The 24,802-nt window shown below is 40.4% G+C and overlaps 1 protein-coding gene across 1 annotated transcript; it reads right to left on the bottom strand.

Annotated features, from left to right (window-relative positions):
• Positions 1–10,265: 10,265 nt before the first annotated feature.
• On the bottom strand, positions 10,266–11,742 carry LOC127550736 (metallothionein-1E-like). The gene is made up of 3 exons (XM_051979884.1): positions 11,625–11,742; positions 11,065–11,130; positions 10,266–10,482 (listed from the first exon to the last, which is right to left on the bottom strand). Exons 1-3 carry the CDS (start codon positions 11,650–11,652, stop codon positions 10,388–10,390), a joined length of 189 nt encoding a protein of 62 aa, XP_051835844.1. The 5' UTR covers positions 11,653–11,742; the 3' UTR covers positions 10,266–10,387.
• Between the last annotated feature and the right edge of the window lie 13,060 nt (positions 11,743–24,802).

Raw genomic sequence — 24,802 nt, 5'->3', positions numbered from 1 at the left:
TCCCTAGCAAAAGAAACTTTTGAGGCAGGGATTGGGTGTCAAGGACAGAAAGCTATATGCAAGAAGAATATCTAAATTTCACTTAAGTGAAAAGAAGATTCCTTTCAGCTCTATGTCCAATGGTCCCATATCCTAGAGGTAGTACTCTCTATCTCTCTGCATTTCTCTTTCTTTGAACCTGTCTGTCTTGTTGGAATTCTCCATCAGTCTGTCTTCTCTCACTTTTCCTGCCTGTTATCCTGTGTTGATTTTTCTGTCTCTCCCCATATCTCTGTCTTTCTCTAGTTCTGTCTTGTAACCTTTTCTGTGTCTTTTTCCCTGTATCTCTCCTTTTTTTTTTTGTCTCTACTTTTCTCTCTCTGGCTCCATAACCCCTGCTTTTTCCAGTGTGATTTTGAGAACTGGCATGGTAATATTCAAAAAAGGCTTCATGATATGTCATAGGGAAAGAGAGAAACACATTACTAGAAGCTCAAGTTTAGAACAGTCACTTAAAGAAGGATGGAAAGGATCAAAGTCATAAAAGTATCTTGGAGAAGTAGGTTAGGGAAGAATAATTTGTGGTCTCTGACACTTCATTGTTACCACAGAGTCTGCTTCATCCTTTGCTATGGAAAATGCTAAAGAAAGTAAGAAGATAATCCCTTCTATTTTTCCCCTCTCTTTCACCTCCCAGCAACTTGTATCAGAGCTTATATTTTCCCATTATAGAGAATTTGGTGCTCTAAGGTCAATCTGTGATATAAACATGACTCCTGGTCCACTAAGAGGTGATATTCAGAAAGAGAGCCTGGACCCTGCCAAGCCTCAAGGGCCACTTGTGCCCCCACAATAAGTTCAGTCAAGTTTTTATTCTTGTTCATTTATCACATTCTGAAGCTTTGAGAAAACAATTTCTTTTTAAATTTTTGGTAATTCTTTATTAGCCAGAATATTTAAATAACCAAAATGTGCCATTGCCTGAGTAACCGGTGCCTGTGATCCAGTTTGGTGTAATCTAACATTTTAAGTGCCTGCTATGTGCCAGGAACCATTATAGAGACTTTAGGACAGTGGTTCTCAAATTTTTGCTTTCAGTATCTTTATACTATTAAAATTATTGAGGTTCTATTCAAAAAAATTTTGTTTATATGGATTATATTTATAGATATTTACCATATTACAAACAAAAATTAATTTTGAATTTGTAGGCCCTCTAAAAGGGGTTCTCTGTACTATTCTTTGAGAACCACTGCTTTAGGATGCAAGACAATTATCCCCTCAAAAACATTATATTTTCTTAGAGGGAAGCATCATGCACACATATTGTGTATACGAAATAATTTCCAGGGGAAAGGTGCAGGATGAATGTGAAGGGCAATTAATTAACAAATAGACCAGGGATTCCAATAGCCACAATGGAATGGATGGCAAGAATAAAATAAGGCCATCAGAGGAATAGGGCTGACATGGATGGAGAGGAGTGGAGAGAAGAAAAGGAAGACAGTCCCTCACTTAGAAGCAGGGGCTTACTGAGAGAGCTTATATAGAAATAGATTGCCATACTCTTCACAAGGCTCTCTTTCTAGTCCTTTCAGTACTTAGAACAAAACAGAAAGTCCAGGCTTTTATTATAATAGTAACAATTCTAACAATTATTTTCTCATATACATATAGCTCATTAACTTTCCAAAGTCATCCAACATTCATGTTGTCATACAATAGACTTGGGATGGAAAATGCCATCTTCATCCAGAGAGAGAACTTTAGAGCCTGAATGTGGATCAAAGCAGATTTTTATTTTTTTAGTTTTATAGTATTTTTTTAATCCTTTTTTTTTTTAGTTTGTTTGCTTTTTCTCTCTTCTTTCTTGGGTTATATTCTCTTTTGGTCTGATTTTCTTGTATAACATGACAAATATGAAAATATGTTTAGAAGAATTATACATGTTTAACCTATATTGGATTGCGTGCTGTTCTGCGGTGGAGGGGAGGCAGAGAGGGAAAAAACTTGGAATACAAAATCTTACAGAAATGAATTTTGAAAACTCAGTATTTGGAAAAATAAAATACAATCGAGGGGGAAAGATTCATGTTCTCATTTAATTCTTTCTGAAAAGCCTGTAAGATAAGCAAAGGAGGAATCTCCACTTTAAAAAGGAGGAAACTGAGGAAATGGGAAGGTTAGACTTTCTTTCCCTTAGAACTAGCTATAGGTATCCTTACAATTGTTCAGAAGCAAAAAGCATTTTTGGGGAGATTTGTGTTTCAGATCTAGGATCTTTCCTCTCACATGTCATTTCTATTTCCTGAGTTGTGCTGACTTCTGGACTCTGCACAATGTCTGCCTTGTGTATTTAAGATGTTGAGTGCAAATCTCTGGGCTGCTCCCCACCCAGAGGGGCTGTGTGCAGAGAAGGGTAACTGCTGCAGGTAATCAGAAGAGTGAGTGCAGATCTCTAGGTTCCTCCCCACCCAGAGGGGCTGTGTGCAGAGAAGGGTACCTGCTGCAGGTAATTAGGAGTGCAAATCTCTGGGCTGCTCCCCACCCAGAAGGGCTGTGTGAAGAGAAGGGTACCTGCTGCAGGTAATTAGAAGAGGAGTGCAAATCTCTGGGCTGCTCCCCACCCAGAGGGTTTGTGTGCAGAGAAGGGTACCTGCTGCAGGTAATTAGGAGTGCAAATCTCTGGGCTGCTCCCCACCCAAAAGGGCTGTGTGCAGAGAAGGGTACCTGCTGCAGGTAATTAGGAGTGCAAATCTCTGGGCTGCTCCCCACCCAAAAGGGCTGTGTGCAGAGAAGGGTACCTGCTGCAGGTAATCAGAAGCATGAGAACCTAATGATGTGTCTGCAAAGAGTCAAAGATTAATCATCTTTGTAGAATATGGTTCAAGGAAAAAAAAGATTAGAAATCAAGATTTGAAACTCACTGGTCTCTACTCTGTGTCCTATACGATGCAATAATTTCAATTATCCAGTCAACAAGTATTTAGTGTATTATAACAAAAGGAGCCCAGATTTAGGATTGTAGTTCAAGTTCTGATACTTATTAATTATGTGATTTTTGATTCCCTTCTTTGCTCTGGACCTTAGTGCCTGCCTATGTAAAAAGGCAGTGTTAAAATAAGTGGTCACAAAAGTTTCTTTCACTTTAAATATCTGACAGGTCAAAGATTAGCATTTCTACTCAGAATTTTCAGGAAGGCCCCTGAATGAGACGCCCTATTGTCCCTTGTTTTTTACAAACACACAAGAAGTTCAAAGATAGAAGGATTATATAATGGTTTTTTTCCATTCACACTTTTCATAGAAGCAAAACAGAAAGCACATTCATGGTGTGTAAAAAGCTAGATCTGTACACATTCCTCTATTTACAAGTGCAGGGAGCATCAGTAGCAGCAGCTGCAACTCTCTGAGGGGCTTTGCAGACACAGCCCTGGGCACACTTGGCACATCCTGTTGGGCAGCAGGAACAGCAGCCTGAGAAGAGAATGCAGGGGACAAATATGAGAAGTCCTGAGAGCCAGGCAGAGCTCAAATTCAGGGATGTGCCTCAGAAACAAAGCAAGAATGCTGCTTTACCTCAGGGGAGATTTAGGGGACTTGTTACTACTAAGAAATGAATCTCCAAAGCCCCAACTCCTGAACTGATCCCTACTCTTATTCAGGTGTTCTCTGATGGATCAGAGACTAGTTAATTGAAACTAGCGAAGGATTTTCCCCAACACACCCACACCCATTCCAAACACCCCACACTCCGATTCACTTTTTTTTGCAGGAGGTACATCGACAGGATTTACATTTGCAGGAGCCTGCACTGGTGCATGAGGCACCTTAGGATGAAAAACATTGAAGATGAGCATGGAAAATCCCAGAATTCTAGAGAGACGGGGGAGTAGGAAATGCTAGTCTGAGATTCTCATTTCCTTCTAGAGCTCATTCCCCAAACCTGTCCCTCAGTCACCAGGAAGAGATATTAGCTCTGAATCCTTCCCAAACTTGCGTTAACAAAGCCAAATAGGCTATTGCTCTACCTTTCTCAGATCCCTAGAAAAGCTTCTTTTCCTACCAGGAAGAACAGAAGTCAATCTGAATTGTTCCCTATTTTCAGGAACCCTCCCTCACTTCAAATTGACAGAACCTGAGTCTCTGACCATCTTGATCTTATTTGGGATCACAAATGTCTGCATTGGTTTTGTTTGTATAAAACCTTTTTAAATTTAGTTTAATCAAAATTATCCATTTGCATTTCATAATGTTCTCTGGTTCTTCTTTGGCCATAAATTCCTTCCTTTCCCACAGATCTGAGAGGTAGAGTATGGATCATATTTTCAAAAAGGATGTTAAAGTGAAAAAGGGCCCTTTTCAAATCTGCCCCATCAGAGTTCAGGGAGGAAGAATGATCTGGAAGGCCTAATTCAGGTGTACAGGAAAGAATAGTATCCTCCTCTTCAATGCAGTAAGACCAGAAGAATGAGTGCAAAGGACCCACCCCTTCGTCTCCTCCTCCTCCCCTTCCCAAGGTCAGCCTCTTGCACACAGCCTGAGTTGTGCTGACTTCTGGACTCTGTACAATCTCTGCCTTGTGTATTTAAGATGGGGCTGCTCCCCACCCAGAGGGGCTGTGTGCAGAGAAGAGTATCTGCTGCAGATAATCAGAAAAGTGTAAATCTCTGGGCTGCTCCCCACCCAGAGGAGCTGTGTGCAGAGAAGGGTACCTGCTGCAGGTAATCAGAAGAGGGAGTGCAAATCTCTAGGTTCCTCCCCACCCAGAGCGTTTGTGTGCAGAGAACAGCATCTGCTGCAGGGTCACACTGCCTCCTCCTCCTCAGCATTACTATTTGCACGTTCTCATTTATTGCCTAAAATAATCCTATGTAATAGGCCAGATAGAGAACCCGATTTACAAAGGAGAAAAAGAGCAAAAAGTTTGGAATTTATTTTCCTGAGAACCAATCCTCAGAATTGCTTGGGAGCATTAAAAAGGGGCTTCCTAAGAAATCCTTGGACCTAGGTTAATTTTTTTTTTTAATTTTTTATTGATAGAACCCATGCCAGGGTAATTTTTTACAGCATTATCCCTTGCATTCACTTCTGTTGCGATTTTTTCCCTCTCTCCCTCTACCCCCTCCCCCAGATGGCAAGCAGTCCTTTACATGTTAAATAGGTTACAGTATATCCTAGATACAATATATGTTTGCAGAACCGAAGAGTTCTCTTGTTGCACAGGGAGAATTGGATTCAGAAGGTATAAATAACCCGGGAAGAAAAACAAAAATGCAAGCAGTTTACATTCATTTCCCAGTGTTCTTTCTTTGGGTGTAGCTGCTTCTGTCCAAATAGGTTAATTTTTTAACTTGTTATTCCCTTTCCTTAACCTCTTTAATTGAGAGTTCAATGATGTATCTGCAAAGATAAAGCTAAGGTATCAGGATTCAGTAAAAGACTCTGGCCATCTGGCATCAAAACATCCAAGTTCTAGACTCCAAATTGTCTTTGCCTGGCTGTTATGGCTTCTCTTTTCTTCCATTTCACAAATATTTATTGGGAGAGTGGAAAGGGCATTAGGAGTTGGAAAATGTAAGAGGTCTAAACCCTACTCTGACATTAAAAGATTTTGGCCAGGTTGTTCCTTTCAGGGCTTCAGTTTCTTCTTTTTTTATTATTATTATAGCTTTTTATTTACAAGATATATGCATGGGTAATTTTTCAACATTGACAATTGCAAAATCTTTTGTTCCAACTTTTCCCCTCTTTCCCCCCACCTCCTCCCCCAGATGGCAGGTTGACATGTTAAATATGTCAAAGTATATGTTAAATACAATATATGTATACATGTCCATACAGTTATTTTGCTGTACAAAAAGAATTGGGCTTTGAAATAGTGTATAGTTAGTCTGTGAAGGAAATAAAAAATGCAGATAGACAAAAATAGAGGGATTGGGAATTCTATGTAGTGGTTCACACTCATCTCCCAGAGTTCTTTTGTTGGGTGTAGCTGGTTCAGTTCATTACTCCTCCATTGGAACTGATTTGGTTTATCTCATTGTTGAAGATGGCCAGGTTCATCAGAATTGATCATCATATAGTATTGTTGTTGAAGTATATAATGATCTCCTAGTCCTGCTCATTTCACTCAGCATGAGTTCGTGTCAGTCTCTCCAGGCCTTTCTGAAATTTTCCTGCTGGTCATTTCTTACCGAACAATAATATTCCATAATATTCATATACCACAATTTACTCAGCCATTCTCCAATTGATGGGCATCCACTGTGTTTCTAGTTTCTAGCCACTACAAACAGGGCTGCCACAAACATTTTGGCACATACAAGTCCTTTTCCCTTTTTTATGATCTCTTTGGGGTATAAGCACAGTAGAAACACTGCTGGGTCAAAAGGTATGCACAGTTTGATAACTATTTGAGCATAGTTCCAAATTGCTCTCCAGAATGACTGGATGTATTCACAATTCCATCAACAATGTATCAGTGTCCCAGTTTTTCCACATCCCCTCCAACATTTCTCATTATCTTTCCCTGTCATTCTAGCCAATCTGAGATATGTAGTGGTATCTCAGAGTTGTCTTAATTTGCATTTTTTTGATTAAAAATTACTTGGAGCATCTTTTCATATGGCTAGAAAGAGTTTCAATTTCTTCATCTGAGAATTGTCTGTTCATATCTTTTGACCATTTATCAATTGGACAATGGCTTGATTTCTTATAAATTAGAGTCAATTCTCTATATATTTTGGAAATGAGGTCTTTATCAGAACCTTTGACTGTTAAAATGTTTTCCCAGTTTATTGCTTCAGTTTCTTCTTCTACAAAATGGCAGTGTTGGAAAATGATCTCTCGGGTTCCCTGGTCCTTCAGGGAGGGAACCAAAGCATCTTTGTCCAAAGAGTTGAGGGTAGCATTCCTTATTCCCCATCTATTTATCTCAACAAGAGGCAGGAGGGAATCAGTGGTTTTATTTTAATTGACACATTTCTGGAGAGGGAGAAGGGATAGAGAATATATCCAAGGTATATAAAAAAGCCAGGTCTGGGGCAGGGAGGATATGCAGAGGATAGAGCACTAGCTCAGAAGCCAGGAGAACCTGAGTTCACATTCAGTCACTTTACACTTGGCACTTGCCAGCTGTGTGACTCTGGGCAAATCATTTAATCCTTTTTGCAATCAGTTTCCTCATTTGTGAAATGAACTGGAGAAGAAAACGGCAAATCCCTCCAATATCTCTGCCAAGAGAACCCCAAATGGGGTCAGAGTGTTTCAGATGAACAAACAATATTGATGAGGTCCCCTGAATGGTGGACTGGACAGAGAGAAACTAAAGAACTGATCCCTGAGGTGGGGCAGGGAGAAGATTCTGACAGAGATCAGGTTTGGTCCATGGTCCCACCCTCTGGGGAGGTTGTCCAGTCTGAAACCCAACTTATGTCAAACTCCTGAGACCCACCACCTCTAGAAGTCCTGAGTGGTCTCACCTTGCCATGTGCTGTCAGAAATCCCAATCATGTCCCTGAGGTTAAATTTTCCCTATTAAAATCTACTTATGGGCCATCCCATGGCTGGCACTCTGCCTCTCGGTGTCTTTCCCCTTCCTCTTCCCCAATCTCCATGATGTCTCCCTCAGCTCCACTCCATCCCAACCCCGCTTCTCCTCCTTACAGTTAAATAACCCAGATCAGTGATAGTGATTGGGAAGGAGGGGGGATTGCAGACATAGCCCTGGGCACACCTGGCACATCCTCTGGGTGACAGGAGAAGTACCTTGAGAAGAGCAAACAGGAGGTCAGAGAATGAGAGGAATCCGACAAAGGTCAGAAGTTTTAGGGATCTCAGTGGGCATGGCACTCAGAAGCACGAGGAGGATGCTGTCTTACTGGGATTCTTCAAGGAAGAGTCTAGGGGCTGTGGACACTAGGAGCCGAGCTTCCACTTGGCATACCTTCTCCTGAACTGATCCCCAGGCAGGCCCACACAAGCATCTCTTTGATGCACCAGGATCTGCTCAGATCTGGCCATGGGAAGTCCCTCATCCCATGCTTACCCCTTTTACAGGAGGTGGAAAATGCCTATTTGAATTTACTACCACTTGTAGTAAGAGAAGAAAGCTCTGGACAGGTTTAGGAAAAGGAAATAGAAGTCTGACTCTCTTTTCTCTCTCAGTTCCCATTCCCCATTTTCTATTCCGTAGCTCTCCTCTCCATAGTCCCCAAGAAAAAGGTCCAGACCTCAGATTTTCCAAAGCTCTCTGCCCTTCAGCTTCCCAAAGAAAGTCTTCTCTTAATTATAGGAATCCAGACTCAAATCCTAAACCTAACTGCTCCTTGTTGTTGGCAACCTGACCATCACCCTCATCTCCACAAAGAAGTATATTTCTGGAAGGAGCCCTCAAGTCTGTTCCAGTTCAAAAGAGCTCTTTTTAAGTTTATCCCTATCCTGGGGCCTGATGGTTAAACCCATTTGTAGTTCAAAGCTCTATTTCTTTGAACCTTTGAAATAGAAGCCAATAGGATATTTCTCTGTTGGTTCATTTCAAAACCAAACCCATCCTCCCAGCTTCCAAAGCCTTAGGACCCTCAGATTTCATCTCTCTTTTCAAAGCCCCAAAGCCCGTCCTAAAACTGAGCCTGAGCCAAGCTAAAAGCTGACACTGGTCCCGGAATCCTCACTCTTCCCAGACACAACTGGAGCCTTTCACAGGCAGGTGAGGGCTCTGAAAGGGAATGCCCTGGAGGCCGAAGGGACATGATTCAGAGGGAATAAACCAAATGTTAGCATTTGTCGCTGAACTCTGGCTCAGGTCTCTGCCCTCCCCATACCCCCTGAGATCCCCAGAGCTCAAATCACTGCCTCCTTTTTGAAAGCACTCATGGGACTAGTGTGGTCTTGAATAGGATCCATGTGAGCAGATTCAGTCTTTGATATATAATGACTGTTAATACCCTTAGAAATTAGGGAGTTTGTGAGCCAAGAGTCAGGATTAATTAAGCCAATCTCCTTCCCTCCACCTAACAAATAAGTAAAACAACACACCCTCTAGGACATGTTTTCTTCCATTACCCATTCAAGGGTAGGCAGTAAATGATGAGGGACATTAAAGGATTCCCATGCATGCTCTATCTTGTGAGACACAAGGACAAGCGGGAAATGCTTGAAAACCTCAGTTCCAGAAGATAGCTCTGCTGGATGATTGACTTTTGTTACAGATTCACAAAGAGTCTTAACATGAACATTTAAGAGATGGGAGTGACCTGAAAGTCAGCTTCCCATGAAACCTTCTACACTCAAGAACTGATGGGGAATAGGGAGGGGAAGGGAGAAAAGCAGAAGGGGCTGGTTCTGGGTCCAGATTCCTTTTCTGACTCTCAGTTTCTTCCTCTAAGATATTAGGGTTGAAATAAATTCCCCTGGTCCCTTCCAGCTGTAATATTCTGGGATCCATGATTAACTCGGAGCATACCGTGTTTATTGGAATAGTCCAAAGCTGACCTGCCCTCTTGGTTGAAGCTTCATGTCCCTTGTGTATGATTACATTGTAATGTTTTAGAAAGGCAATGTCCTGTCAGGCAAAGATCACTGGTTGTGAAGTCACTGGCTATTAGCTGAATGACCATGGGTAAACCTTCTGAAGCTCTGAGTTTCGGTTCCTCCTCTATAAAATGGTGTTAATGATGTAGTATCCCATTATTCTGGGAGCTCTTTTTTGCAACTCTAGCACTTAACATGGTGTCTGGCATAGATAGGTACTAAATAAATGTTATTATATAATAATAATTATTATTATTGTATCTGTCTCATAAGGTGGTTGAGAATGAAAGACTTTTTTTTAAAGTCTTAACAATTGGAAATAGATTAACAGGTAAATCTAAATGTGACATTACATCCCCGGTATAGAAGTTCCCATATCACCTCTCTCTATTCCCCAGCTCCCTTCACAGAAGGGAGCTTTCTCTCCTTTCCTGTCACCCCGATATTCAAGCTGAAGGGCTAGCAGAGGTGAAAGAAAAGAGATGGGGGACTGGTCTGGGAGCTGATGGATTGAGCTCTCCCTATATTGTGGGAGCAGTTAGGAAGAGGGAAGGATGAGAATAGGAAGAATTCAGAGATTCATAAGCAGATTTTTGAAGGTTGGGGGGAAGGAAGTTGGGGAGTTTTTTTGCATATTAGTTTTGCATCTCTTTCATTTCCTAACTCTTAAATAAAGCAATCTAAAGCAAATCTAAAAAGAAAGAAAGGAAAAAATGACAGTGTTATTCCCCCAAACACACACCACAACAATATATAGAAAATCATTGTCAGTTTATTTTCATTTACATATTTCATAGGGGAAAAAGTAAAAAACTTTCATAGTGCATGAAAATATACAGGTTCCTCTATCTACAGGCAGAAGGAGGCAGGAACATTAGTGGCAGCAGCTGCAAGTCTCGGTCTGGGGGGCCTTGCAGACACAGCCCTGGGCACATTTGGCACATCCTGCTGGGCAGCAGGAGCAGCAGCCTGAGAAGGAAAGACAGGAGGTGAGTGTGAGGCATCCTGACCTAAGTACCTGGCAGAGCCCATGCAGGGACATCAGTGGGGGAATCCGAAGGGGGATCCCATGTGACCCAAAGCCTTTAGAGGCTATTTGCAAAATTTAGCTCCACTATAAAATCAGCTCCTTCCTTCTGAACTATATTTCAAACTATCACTAGTTATCTGCCTCTCCTATAGATAAGTTAGTGGAGCCATGGAGACATTCAGGCACTGGAGTCAGGAAGGCCAGAGTTTAAATCCCACTTCAGGTGCTTACTAGCTGTGACCCTGGAAAAGCAAGCCCCTGCATGCCCTCAGTTTCCCTATCTGTAAAATGGAGAGAAAAAAAGCACCTATCTCCCAAAAGGATTCTCCCAAAGTAGTTGTGACGATAAAATGAGATAATATTTGTATAGCACTTGGTAAAGCTAAACGTGCTGTACAAACTGCCTATGACAATGATGATATTCCAGGCACTGGAGATATGGAAACTAAATGCGCTCCCACCCCTCGCCCCCTTCTTCCGGCCTGCACAGATATCTCTCCCCAGATTCCTGGTGCACTTACTTTTCTTACAAGAGGTACAGGAGCATGATTTGCATTTGCAGGAGTCACCACAGGTGCAAGAGCCACCTAAAGAAAGAGAGGGAGGTGAGGAGGAGAAGCAGTTGTCAGGGCAGAGGTCCAGAGCAGATTTAGGGAAAATACAAAGATGTGGAATTATCCTCTCATTCCCCAGTCTCCACCTGGCTACTCCGGGTCCCCCAAATGCGGCAACAGCCCTTAGAGCTTATAGTAATGCCTCAAGGAGCCCTTAACTCCACTATCAAGGACTCCAGATCTTGGGACCCTGATCATCCCCCTCTGAAACTCGGGGAGCCCAGCAGTAAGTTTCTTCAACAAAAGAGCCCTCCTCCAGCTGACTCCTATCCCTGGGCTCTGGTTGTAGACATTTAAAACTCTCTAGGAAGTGGATAACAGCTTTCAGTTCTCCACTTTAGAACCAGTCCAACCATCTTCTTCATGCTAAAAGCACCTTCTTTCCTTTTCTTTTTAGCCTAAAACAAAGCAGGGGCAAACACCAGGTTTCCGACTCCTAAGACACCTGAGAACCAGAAGTCCCTTACCATTTGCACAGTCACAGTTGGGGTCCATAGCTGGCTGGGCTGGAGCTGGAGTCTCTGGAGAATGAGCTGGAAGGCTAGGAGAATGTTGTTGTGGACGGATGTGTTCCGTTGCTCCCTTTATAGTAGAGTAGGAGAATGAGTGCAAAGGCTCTGCCCCCTTCTTCCGCGTCCAGGACCGGCCTCTTGCACTCAGCCCTACTAATTGGCCAAGTTCTGGGCTCTGCGCCCAGGTTGTGACTCAGAGGGAAATTCCCAGCATCCAGGGTGCTGAGTGTAGATCTCTGGGGCAGCTCTGGCCTGGCGGAGCTGTGTGCAAAGGTGAGGAGAGGCCTTGGGCCCTACAGAACATCATGTCCCCTTGGTGTCCTCTCTGCTCCTTACCAGAACTAGCCTCCTTTTCCTGACTGGGAAAATGAATTCAGACTTTCCAGTTAGCAAACTCCTTGCAGTGTCCTTGGCAGGGAGATCATCTGCCCTGCCAGAGACCTTTTACAAAGCTGTGCTCAGGCCCCTGTCCTCTGGTCATTGTCCCCCCGGGAATCCTCGGGGCTGGGGCTGTCTGCCCTTGGGCTTTTGCCCACTCTGTTGTCAATGCTCACTCACCTGTGCTTGTGGCTGGGATAGGCAGAAAAGAGTTGAAGTGAGTGGGATAGGGAGATATTGGATGAGAGCAGGAACATTCTAAGGTCCTAGGATGGGCATGAACATTTTTCTCCCAAGATTTCCAGAGCTTTATTCTATTTTATTTATTTATTTGGAGAACAGTTTTCTTTCTTTTTTTTTTTTTTAATAATAACTATTTATTTTTCCAAAATACATGCACAGTTTTCAACATTCACCCTCGCAAAACCTTGTGTTCCATATTTTTCTCCTTCCCTCCCCACTTTTCCCCTTCCCTAGACAGCAAGTAATCCAACATAGGTTAAATGTGCAATTTTTCTAAACATATTTCCATTTTTTAGGACATGAATATTCTTGAAGAGGCTGAGGCTCTGTGGGCAAGAGTCAGTCTTACACAGATGTAATGAATAATCTTGGGAGTTTTGTGGAAAGTGGCCCTTTAGCCACTTAGGCCCAAATTCCTCCATTGTTAGGCTCTTCCTGACCATAAAGATTCATCTCTTTATTCAATAAATATTTGCTAAGTGCCTAGTATTGATAGTGTGTGGTGTAGTGGAAGAACTGGATTTGGAAGCTCATGACCTAGGTTTGATTCTCATTTGATTCTAGCATTGAGTTCCTTTCTAGTCTGACGCAAGTCACTTTACCCATTTGTGTCTCAGTTTATTCATTGGTAAAATAAAGGATTAGATGGATTAGATGACTTTTGAGATCTTTTGTTCATGTTCTGTCATTTCCAACTCTTATTGACCCTGGGGGCCACTGCACACCAATACCATCCATGGGGTTTTCTTGCAAAGTGATCTGAATGTTTGCCATTCTGCAAACAGAATTTAAGTAACTTGCCCAGCTCATTCTACAGTTTTATTTCTCCACCTCATTTTATAGAGGAGGAACTGAGGCAAATAGGGTTAAGAGACTAGCTCAGGGCTACATAGCTAGTAAATATCTAAGGCTATATTTGAACTCAGATCCCCCTGAACCCAGGACCTGTGCCCCACAAGAGGAAATTTAAAACCTAATAGCAGGAGGGGCAGCCAGATGACACAGTGAATAAGGCACTGGCCCTGAAGTCAAGAGGACCTGATTTCAAATCTGGCCTCAGACACTAGTTGTGTGACCCTGGGTAAGTCACTTAACCCCAATTGCTTCAGCGAAAAAAACCAAAAACCAAAAAACAAAAAACAAAGAAATTTAAAAACCTAATAGCAGGGTATGACCTGTGCAAAAGTGGTTTCTAAGGTCTCTTTCAAACCTGACATTTTTTGATCTCTCATGACACACTTAGATGAGCCAGATGTAGTACACAGTGGATAGGTGAAGTATAAATAGAATGGGGAATGAGTTAACTCCAAAGGAGTGGTCCATGAGGGGTGATATACATTTGAGGAGAGAGAAGACATTTTATTTTAACAGGGACTGGGTAAAACTAGATTTGAGTTTGAGAGAAAGGAATAAGAACTAGGAAGGGGCAGTAGTGATGGCTGCATGTCCATTCTGGGCCTGGGGGAGAGTGTGGGCAGAGGTAAAAAGATATTTTAGGTCCTTTCATAAGATCATACATTGAGAGCATGGCAGGGACCTTAGAGACCATCTCATCTAGGGTTTCTTAAACTTCTTCTATAATTTGCAATCCTTTTTCTTCAGAGAAAGTTTTACATAATCCCAGATATATTATAAAACAGGTAAACAAATCAAACATTTATTGATTATAAATCATAAAGACATTTATTTTAAAACAATTCTTTGACATACATATAATTTTTACCATGTATTAAAGATGAAAACAAGTTTGAAAGTTAATGAGATGGATAGTGGAATTTATGCCAGATTTGTGATGACCCACAGTTTAAACTTTGATCTAGTCTAACATTGACATTCTATAGGTGAAGAAACTGAGGTTAAGTTATTTGACAGAAGATACTAAGAATTGCTCTCAATTGGTGTTTTCTGCAGGTAGAAATGCTGAAGAAAATGACAAGATAATCTGTCACAAACAAAAGGTGAAGGATTCAGGGGCTGACAAGAAAATCTTTAAAGCATGGAATGAATTATCGATGGTCACACAAGTAGAACTCTCAGAGGCAGAATTTGAATCCAGGCCCCACTTGATTACATATGTCATGCACTTTTCATTATACCTGCCTAGAATGGGGAGGACAGGCATTGATTTTTTAAAATGGATTTTTTAAGTTGATTTTTTAAAAAGTAAAGAAACTACTTTCCCTCTCTACTCTTAACCTTCCTGCCCCACAATAATGTTACCTCATATTAGTCTTGTTATTGTTATTATTTTTTTAGCAGGGGCAGCTAGGTGGTGCAGTGGATAGAGCCACCAGCCCTGAAGTCAGGAGAACTTGAGTTCAAATTTGACCTTAGATACTTAATACTTCCTAGCTGTGTGACCCTGGGCAAGTCACTTAACCCCAATTGCCTCAGCAAAAAAAAAGAAAAAGGAAAAAAAAAGATAGTTTTTTATTTTATTTTATTTTATTTTTTATTACTATAGCTTTTTATTTACAAAACATATGCATGGGTAATTTTTCAACACAGACCCTTGCAAAATCTTTTGTTCCAAATCTTCCCTTCCTTCCCCCACCCCCTCTTCTAGATGGCAGGTATTCCATTGCATGTTAAAATATATGTTAAATTCAATATATGTATACATATCCATACAGTTATCTTGCTGCACAAGAAAAATCGGATTTAGAAAAAAAAAACCCAAAAAAGAAAACAAAAATGCAAGCAAACGACAACAGAGAGAGTGGAAATGGTATGTTGTGGTCCACATTCAGTTCCCACAGTCCTCTCTCTGGGTGCAGATAGCTCTCTTCATCACTGAACAATTGGAACTAGTCTGAATCATCTCATTGTTATGGAGAGCCACGTCCATCAGAATTGATCATCATATAGCTTTGTTGTTGCCATATCTGATAATCTCCTGGTTCCGCTCATTTCACTTAGCTCGAGTTCATATAAGTCTTTCTAGGCCTTTCTGAAATCATCCTGCTGGTCGTTTCTTACAGAACAATAATATTCCGTAACATTCATACATCATAACTTATTCTGCCATTCTCCAACTGATGGGAATCTACTCAGTTTCCACTTTCTGGCCACTACAAACAGGGCTGCCACAAACATTCTTGCACATTCAGGTCCCTTTCCCTTCTTTAGTATCTCTTTGGGGTATAAGCCCAGTAGAAACACTGCTGGATCAAAGGGTATGCACAGTTTGATAACTTTTTGAGCATAGTTCCAAATTGCTCTCCAGAATGGCTGGATGTGTTCACAATCCACCAACAATGTATCAGTGTCCCTGTTTTCCCACACCCCCTCCAACATTCCGCATTATCTTTCCCTGTCATTCTAGCCAATCTGACAGGTGTGTAGTGGTATCTCAGAGTTGTCTTAATTTGCATTTTTCTGATCAATAGTGATTTGGAGCATATTTTCATATGATTAGAAATAGTTTCAATTTCTTCATCTGAAAATTGTCTTCATATCCTTTGACCATTTATCAATTGGAGAATGGCTTGAACTATTATAAATTTTAGTCAATTCTCTATATATTTTTGAAATGAGGCCTTTATCAGAACCTTTAACTGTAAAAATGTTTTCCCAGTTTGTTGCTTCCCTTCTAATGTTGTTTGCATTAGTTTTGTTTGTACAAAAGCTTTTTAACTTAATATAATCCCAATTTTCTATTTTGTGGTCAATAGTAATCTCTAGTTCTTCTTTGGTCACAAATTTCTTCCTCTTCCACAGGTCTGAGAGGTAAACTATCCTATGCTCTTCTAATTTATTTATGATCTCATTCTTTATGCCTAGATCATGAACCCATTTTAACCTTATCTTGGTGTATGGTGTTAAGTGTGGGTCAATGCCTAGTTTCTGCCATACTAGTTTCCAATTTTCCCAGCAATTTTTATCAAACAGTGAGTTCTCATCCCAAAAGTTGGGGTCGTTGGGTTTGTCAAACACTAGATTGATTACTATAGTTATTGACTATTTTGTCCTGTGAACCTAACCTGTTCCACACTGATCAATTAGTCTATTTCTTAGCCAATACCAAAGAGTTTTGATGACCACTGCTTTATAATATAGTTTTAGATCAGGTACATCTAGACCACCTTCATTTGATTTTAACTTTTTATTTTTCAAAACACATGCAAACATAATTTTCAACATTCACCCTCTCAAAACCCTGTGTTTCAAATGTTTTATTATTATTATTGATAGTGAAAAAAGAATGTGGCATTCTGGTCTCCAAACAAGATTTAGGTTAAGATCTTTAACATATCCTGCCTAGATTACCTCAGAAAAATCACTTAACTTTGACTTTCTATAGACAACTCTAGGAATAGAAATGATTGAAAAAGCATCTGTCTGCTTTGGTAGAGATCATAGGTCTGAACTCTATCTCCTAACGCTGTCTGAATCTCCTTTTCACTTCTTTGCATCTTACCAAGAGATTAAATGTCATATCTGACATTGTCAATAAAGGGAAAAAGATACAAATAACAGCTAACATCTCTATAGTGCCTTAAGATATACCAATTACTTTACTTAGTTTTACATAGTTTACATAGATTATTTCATTTAATCCTTACAATAAGCATCTGAAATAAGCACATGATTGTCTCCATTTATGATGAAACACAGTAAGTATTTTGCCTGAGGTCACATAGGTAAACTGTGCCAAAGGTGGGATTGGAATCCAGTTCCTCTAAGTCCAAAGCCAGTATTTTTGGGGTAGAACACTTTCTATAACCTGAAGGAAGCAGTTCCTGTTCCTTCAGAAAAACATCTGTGTAATGCTGGGAATCTAGTCAATGGGAGAAGGAGGAAATTCCTTCTGTACCATTGTACCACAATATATCTCAAGCTCAATCTTCAATCAATCTGTACCTTTTTTTTAATGTATGTGTGCGCCGGGCACTGTACTAAATAAATCCTGGGTATTTAAAAGCAAAAACAATTCTTGCTCTTCTTACATTCTAATGGGGAAGATACCATATAAATACAAGATATACAGGGAGTATGTTCAAGACACTTACAAGGTAGATGGAAGGCTAAAGATGGGGGGAGGATGGGAAAGGACGCCTGCAGAAGGGGACATTTAAGTTGAGTCTTAAAGATGTGAGGAAGGAGAATATTTAACATTTTGAAACAGGACATGACTACTTTGTGGTCTAAATCCTAGTAGTCATCTTTGATTCATCCCTCTTCCTCACTGCACACATTCAATCATTTGCCAAGTCTTGTTGAGCTTATCTCTGGAAACCATCTCCTTATTATCTTTCATACAATCATCACCCAGTTTTAGATCTTCTCTTACCTAAACTACTGTGGTTTTCCTGTTTCCTGCCTCTCCTACTTCTACTCCATCCTCCAAATAACTATCAGAATTATCAAAGCACAGATCTGAACATATTACTACCCAGATAATGGTTTTCTGATCTTATTTCTACAATAAAATGCAAATTCCAAAACCACTCAGAGCTTCCCTTTCCATTCTTCATAACCACTCTACTTCTTCCTTCTCACTACTGTCTGTTGTCTGAATTTCCCTTTTCAAATCTTTATTTTCCTTTGCTGGCCCTGGAGATAATGCAATACCTTCATTGCCAATGCTACTATGGAGATGAGAGACCTACCTGAGCAATCACTATCCCAGAGTTCCCTTGCTAACACTGAACTAGTTGTCAAAAGAGCTGTGAATGCTAGTACCTGTGATGGCATTAATTAATCATATGACTTTAGGAAAGTCACTTCCCTGGTTGGTAGCTCAGTTTCCTCAATTGTAAAAATAAAGCATTGCTTTTAAGAATACTTCATGACCCTTCTTGTGACACTTTTGGAAATCTATATTTGAAAGCCCTCTTCAGAACATTCCATCTCTACTGAGGTCCCCAAGCATCTTCTTGTCCCTTTTCTCTAAATAGAGATTTAAAGAAATTCAGTGAGTATATTTTTCATATAATTTATTTAAAAATAGAAAATGAGTCTAAAGTATATGAAAATCCAGATCTGTACAAATGCTTCTACTTGTAGGCACAATGGAACAGTAGTAACAGAGTGACAGTTAAAATTTTCAGTCAAGTACAGTGAGATGGTGGGGGAGCGGGGGGATCAGGGAGTCTATACACAATTCTAGGTCCACTTGACACTTCCCATTGTAGAGAAGCAGCAGCAAATAGGGAGCACCAGACCTGGAAAGAGGAAGACTTGAATCCAATTCAGAAACTTACTAGCTATGTGACCTTGGTCAAGCCCCTTAACTCTGTTTAACTCAGTTTCCTCATCTGTCAAATGAACTGAAAAAAGAAATGGCAAACCACTCTAATATTTTTGTCAAGAAAAACCCAAATGGAATCACAAAGAGTCAGGAACAACAGCAACAAAGCAGCAAATAACCTTAGAAGGAAAAACGAGATGAGTGTGAACAGTACTGAATTGAAAAACCTGACAGGGGCCAGCCCAGGGATGCAATATGGATGGCACAAGAAAGATGCTAGGGAACCTGGGTCCCTCATGGAAGATGGAGGAGACATATCTTTTAGGATTTGAATTTCCTCCTTCTCCCATTGACTAGATTCCCAGCATTACACAGATGCTTTTCTGAAGGAACAGGAACTGCTTCCTTCAGGCTATGGAAAGTGTTCTACCCAATCCTTATCTTTACCTTCCTCTCTCCCCCTACTTAACTCTTCTTGACAAAGGTAGCTATACTACCCAGAAATGCCTTGTATTTGTGGAGCTTGCCCCTGTGAAAGGACTTTCAGGTAGAAAGAAAGAAGACAAATATACAGTTAGAGAAGAAATAGGGCAGAACTCGAAAGGAGAGTTGCGATAAGACATAAATATGCTTCTTTCTTTCCAAACTCTCCAGGCTCCAGTTCCTGTTTTCCAAGGTCACTCACTGCCTAAAAAACATCTTCCTAGTTTTGCCTTGATAAAGGATGGAATGATCTGTTCCTTTATGTTTCTCAGTTGTCTAGAAAAGCACCTTCTTCTACCAAGGATAACCCTAACACTAACTGTTCACTATTGTTAGAAGCTTTCCACCTGACCTAGTAAGACTGACTACTCTACTTCTGAGGGACCACATTTCTAAAGATCCTTGGTGTCTGTTCTTATCTTGAAAGAATCCTTGTGAATTCCTATGCTCTATACTCTGATGACAAAGCAATATTTGTGATTCTCTCTGTCTCTCTGAAGCAGAATAGGAGAATGGGGTGCTTGGAAGTTCTCTATTGTTTCCCTTTGAAACAAATCCAAACCTCCACCTCTCACCTCCCCACCATGTGCCCAATGTCAGCCTCCTGTAGAGACACTGAGGTTGAGCCCAGCATACAATAAACAGCCCCCAGATTTGGGAATCCCATTCCCATTTATGGCCATAACTGGGGAGCAATGTCAGGGCATTCTCTTTGAAGAACATACTAAGTGATTGAAAACAAGTATAGGAGTGATTCAGCCAAGCCTTCTATTTACTACAGGAGGATAACTCGGGGAAGTCCCCATTCCTGTACACAACCCCAGGCTGGGCTGGGCTGAGTTGTGGGCTCAGTGCCCTGGGTAGAAAGACCAAAAAACCCCAGCTCCTTTCCTAACCACCTGGTTCAACATGATTCAAAACTAGAAGCTTTTTGTTCCTTCTGTTTGGAATTTATGATAAGTTTAGACTTCCTATTTTTTGGATTCTTCTTAATGTAGCAGCAAGTCATTTTCTTTACTAGAGACCTTGATAACCTAGCTCTCTGAGAAGCTCAAGCTGATAAGTACTCCTCCATTCCCAAACTCTTGCTCCCATCTCCTTCTTGTTCTCATGTGCACGTTCTCCTTCCATTGTAGTCATAAAAGTTTATCAGAAAAAATGTCAGACCTCCTTCCAACTCCTCTTCTCCCCACATTTTGCATCAACTCCTCTGCCAGACATCTATCCTCAAGTCATAGAAAGTCTCCTTTGTTACTAGGAAGTAGCTAAATTCATTCATCCTAATTCATTGTGTGAATAATGAACACTAAAGAGTAGTTAGATGTATTTTGTACAGGGCTGACAGAGAGAGGTCAATCAATATTTAACTCAAAGAAATGTATCACTAATAACAAAATTTTAGACACTGGGGAAACAGAGTCTGAGAAGCTTTATAGTACATTAGAACCATCTTTCCATACCTTGTATTGAACCAGGATATGCATGTCTTGAACCACTGTAAGAAAAATTTGCTTCTGATTGCCAATTGGTGGTTTACTTCAGGTTGTTCAGTTGTGTCTGACTCTTTATGACCCCATTGGGGTGTTTTTGGCAAAGATTCTAGAGTGATTGGCCATTTCCTTCTCAGTTTCCCATCTTTCTAAAACAATGTTGTTATTGTTTTTTCCTGGATGCTCCTTTTTAATTTTCACATTCCCTCATCTTCCAGGAGTTATCATTGTTTCAGGAGGACTTTGAAGGAAGTGAGAAGAATTGGGAGGGCAGGGAAACCCAGGCACAAGGTAGGAGGGGAAGACTGGTGTTAGGCAAAACAGAAGGTATTAGATGATAACCTGAGACTGGATTTGAACTCACATGAAGAGGAAGATCTGAGACTAAATTTAATTTCAGTCTTCCTGACTTTAGGCCTGGCACTCTATCCATTGAGCCACCTAGCTGCCCCAGTTTACTTTATAGTATCGTGGGTTTTGAGCTGGAAGGAATTACAGAAAATATCTAATCCATTGCCCTCACTTTACAGATGAGGAAACTGAAGAACAGAGAAGGTAAGTGATTTGTCCAGGGTCACACATTTAGGAAACAGAAGGAATAGGATTTGAACCCAGGTCCTAGATTCCAACCCCATATTCTTTCCATTGTTATCAGTGATGGCAATGCAAATAGAGAAGATTGGGGGCAATCTGCAGAGGCACGTTAGGACAGCAGAAACAGTAGTTCCTATGCCTACATGTGTAAGTACTATGTGTCTGGCTACTAATTAACTGTGTGAAGTGAGGGAGAAGAAATGATACAAGATAACACCAGTTTCCATCATGGAAACCCTGGATGAATGATCAAATCATGGCCAAAAATAACCAGTGACTCCACCATTGGTGGTCTGAAAGGCATTGTGGTATGGTCTACCTATCTACACTAGGTCTACCTGGAATCAAGAAAATTTGCATTTAAATCCTGACTCAAATACTTGCTGAAGAAATTATTTAACCTATATGTGCCTAAGTTTCTTCATTTTAAACATGGAAACAACTACCCCCGATTCACAGGTTTCTAGTGAAAAACAAATGAAATGCTGAATAAAGTGCTTTGTAAATATTAAAAAAGATAGATTGTTTTTATAATGAAATTATTAGGAGTAAATAGTACCTTCTGTTTTGCCTGAAACCAATCTTTCCCCTTCTATCTAGTACCTGGGATTCCCTGCTCTTTCAATCCTCCTCACTTCCTTCTGAAACAATGATACTCCTGGAAGATGAAAGAATGTGAAAAGTGAAAAGGACTTCAGAGAGCATCCAGGAAAATACCCTTGTTTTAGAGAAATGGAAAACTGATCCTCTAGGGAAGTGACTTATCCAAGCTCACACAGCTAATGCGAGGCAGAATCTGTGTGGAATCTAGGTATCTTGACTCTAAGCTCCCTTCCTTGAGATGCCTGTGTTGCAGAGAACTCTTAGTTGGCTGAATGTAGTCTTGAATGAGGGCCCAGGTGACTAGCTTCACTCTTTGATGTTCCAAGGATAATTAATCTCCTCTGCATGTACTGAGCCTGAGGGTCAATTGTTGATGTTAATTATGTTTTCTTTGGCTTCATCCCTTCCACCTAATAAGCAAACATAACTTTAGTTTGTGCTACTCTTTTACCCCAATTAAATATGGGCAGGAAAGAATGTGGAACTTAAAAAGATTCTCTACAGGCTCTGTCTTGTGAAATGGGCAAAGTGGCTGGTAAAACCCTGGAAGTTGGGACCCTGCTGGCCAACTTTGCTGGCTGACACCAGCTCTGGGCAGGGAGGCCCCAAGAAGTTCTAACATGTCAGTTTAAAGGAGGGAAGCACCAGCTTCCATCTCATAGAAAAGAGAGCATCTTATGGGCTGAGAGCCAGAAAGGGTTTTAATGATGGGCAGATCCAAGGCCTTCAATTCACAGATATCTAGACTGAGGCCCAGAGAAGTAAAATACCTTTCCTAAGGTCTTGTCACCTGGACAAGTCTAGGTTAAGGATTCAAATCTTGGTCTCCATATTCAATGATCTCTCTTTCTGGTGGCAGCTGTCAGGTTTGACGTAGTTCTAACTTGATCGAAGACAAGCTGCCAATGCTTTATTCCTTCTATTTCAGATATTCAGGAGGAAGTCACCACCGTTCTGGACCTCAGTTTTCTCATCTGAAAAATGAGTTAAAACTTAAAGACCCTTAGGGTCTTTTCCAGTTGAAAACCTATGCATCTTATCATCTTACTCTACATTCAAATAATGAATGATCAGATTGTACTCCCAGTTCTATCACCCAACACTTAGGATCTTAGCTATAATCTTAGAGGGAAACTCCAAAGTCATCTATTGCACCTTTTTCATTTTATAGGTGTGGAAACTGGGGCCCATAAATGATTGTCCAAGGTCACACAGGTGTGTCAGATCCAAGATTCTCAACCCATTTTACCTGACTCCTAGTTCATCACTTTTTGGACAAGTCCTTTCTGACTCTTTTTTTCTCTGTAGAAGGAAGAATTGAATTTTTTTTTCTTTTTAAAATTCCTCTTATTGAAAAATATGTCCAATTTTTATGAGAAATATTATAAAAAGAAACATATCTTAACCAAATATAATTAAAGAATCACAGAATTTGAGAAATGAAACCCCAGCCACCATCTAATAAACCTATATACCCTAAAAAAGAATCCCCTCTAGGATATATCCAACAAATGGCCTCCACTGGAAGACTTGTAAGGGGAGGAAGTTTGTATTTTATATTTTATTCAATTATAATAGGATGGATGACGCTATAGTAGCAATAACTTCTTTCTCAGATAATATTGCTTTGGAATGCTCCATAATATCACCCTTTGCACAGCTATCCATCCCCTGTCCCAAGTTCCTATTGCCTACAAATACCATGCATTCCAAAATAAATAATTAAAAATAATAATAGAGGATAATCTTTCAAAAACTAGGGGAAAAAATCTTTTGCTTTAATAAATTCTGTATTCAATTTCGTTAGAGGAGGCATGGTATACACAGGGCTTCTTAATACTTTTTCCTCTTCTGACCTTTTTGCTCAAGAAATTTTTACAGGACTCCAGCTAAGTATTAAATTAAATAGGTATACTAATCAAATATTTACTGATAATAAATGATAATTTCATATTCAGTTACAAGACCACATATGGAGTCATGAACGCAGTTTTAAAAGCTGGAGTATAGCAGCCAGAATGTTGACTTTGGACAACCCCAAAAATTTACCAAAATTTTAAAAGGGCTTTAATAATCCTTTGTCCTACTAGGAATGGTAAATGGGCCTTTCTGTATTCCTGGCAGGATAGTAGTCATTTTCCTTTTCCAGAGCCCCAGAATAGTGATACATGGCTTTCATTGACTTCTCCCTATACTTGATTGTGGGTAATCCATTTATGATCTTTAGAACTGTTACTCAAGTGTTTAATGAGAATAATACTGATCCCATAAGCCACCACACAAGTTTGTTGAGTTGGGAAGAAAAAGTTTGTAAGCTAATGTGAATTAATATCTTCAAATAGACAAAGAGGGCCAAAAAATGTAAACATAGTCATCAAATTTATTGTATTCATACATTTCATAGAAAAACAGTAGAAAAATATCCACGCTGTTTGAAAATTCAGGACTGTACAAATTCTGTTTACAGGCAAAGGGAAGTGGGGACATCACTGGCAGCAGCTGCAACTCTCACTCTGAGGGGCTTTGCAGACACATCCCTGGGCACACTTGGCACATTCCTTAGGGCAGCAGGGGCAGCAGCCTGAAAAGGAAAGACAGGAGATGAATGTGAGGGACCTGCCCCGAGTCTGGCAGGGCTCAGCCCCAAGGATGCTTATGGGGATAAGTTTAAAAAGCAAGAAGAGGAAGTCAGCTTCATTTCTAACATAGTCCCTGCATAGAGACTTAATATGTGGTAAAAGAACAATGATTCTCAAGTCTTAGCCCCCCAATTAACTGAATAGTATTAGTTGTCTACCCTTATTCCCAGACCGCCTGTTCAACCCCAAAAATTTACCAAAATTTAAAAAGGGCTTTGGTAATCCTTTGTCCTACTAGGAATGGTAAATGGGCCTTTCTGTATTCCTGGCAGGATAGTAGTCATTTTCCTTTTCCAGAGCCCCAGAATAGTGATACATGGCTTTCATTGACTTCTCCCTATACTTGATTGTGGGTAATCCATTTATGATCTTTAGAACTGTTACTCAAGTGTTTAATGAGAATAATACTGATCCCATAAGCCACCACACAAGTTTGTTGAGTTGGGAAGAAAAAGTTTGTAAGCTAATGTGAATTAATATCTTCAAATAGACAAAGAGGGCCAAAAAATG

This window comes from Antechinus flavipes, chromosome 2, assembly GCF_016432865.1.
Source record: "Antechinus flavipes isolate AdamAnt ecotype Samford, QLD, Australia chromosome 2, AdamAnt_v2, whole genome shotgun sequence".
NCBI classification, from domain to species: Eukaryota; Metazoa; Chordata; class Mammalia; order Dasyuromorphia; family Dasyuridae; genus Antechinus; species Antechinus flavipes.
The sequence above is the reverse complement of the archived record's forward strand: the minus strand, read 5'-3'. Positions and strand labels throughout refer to the sequence as shown.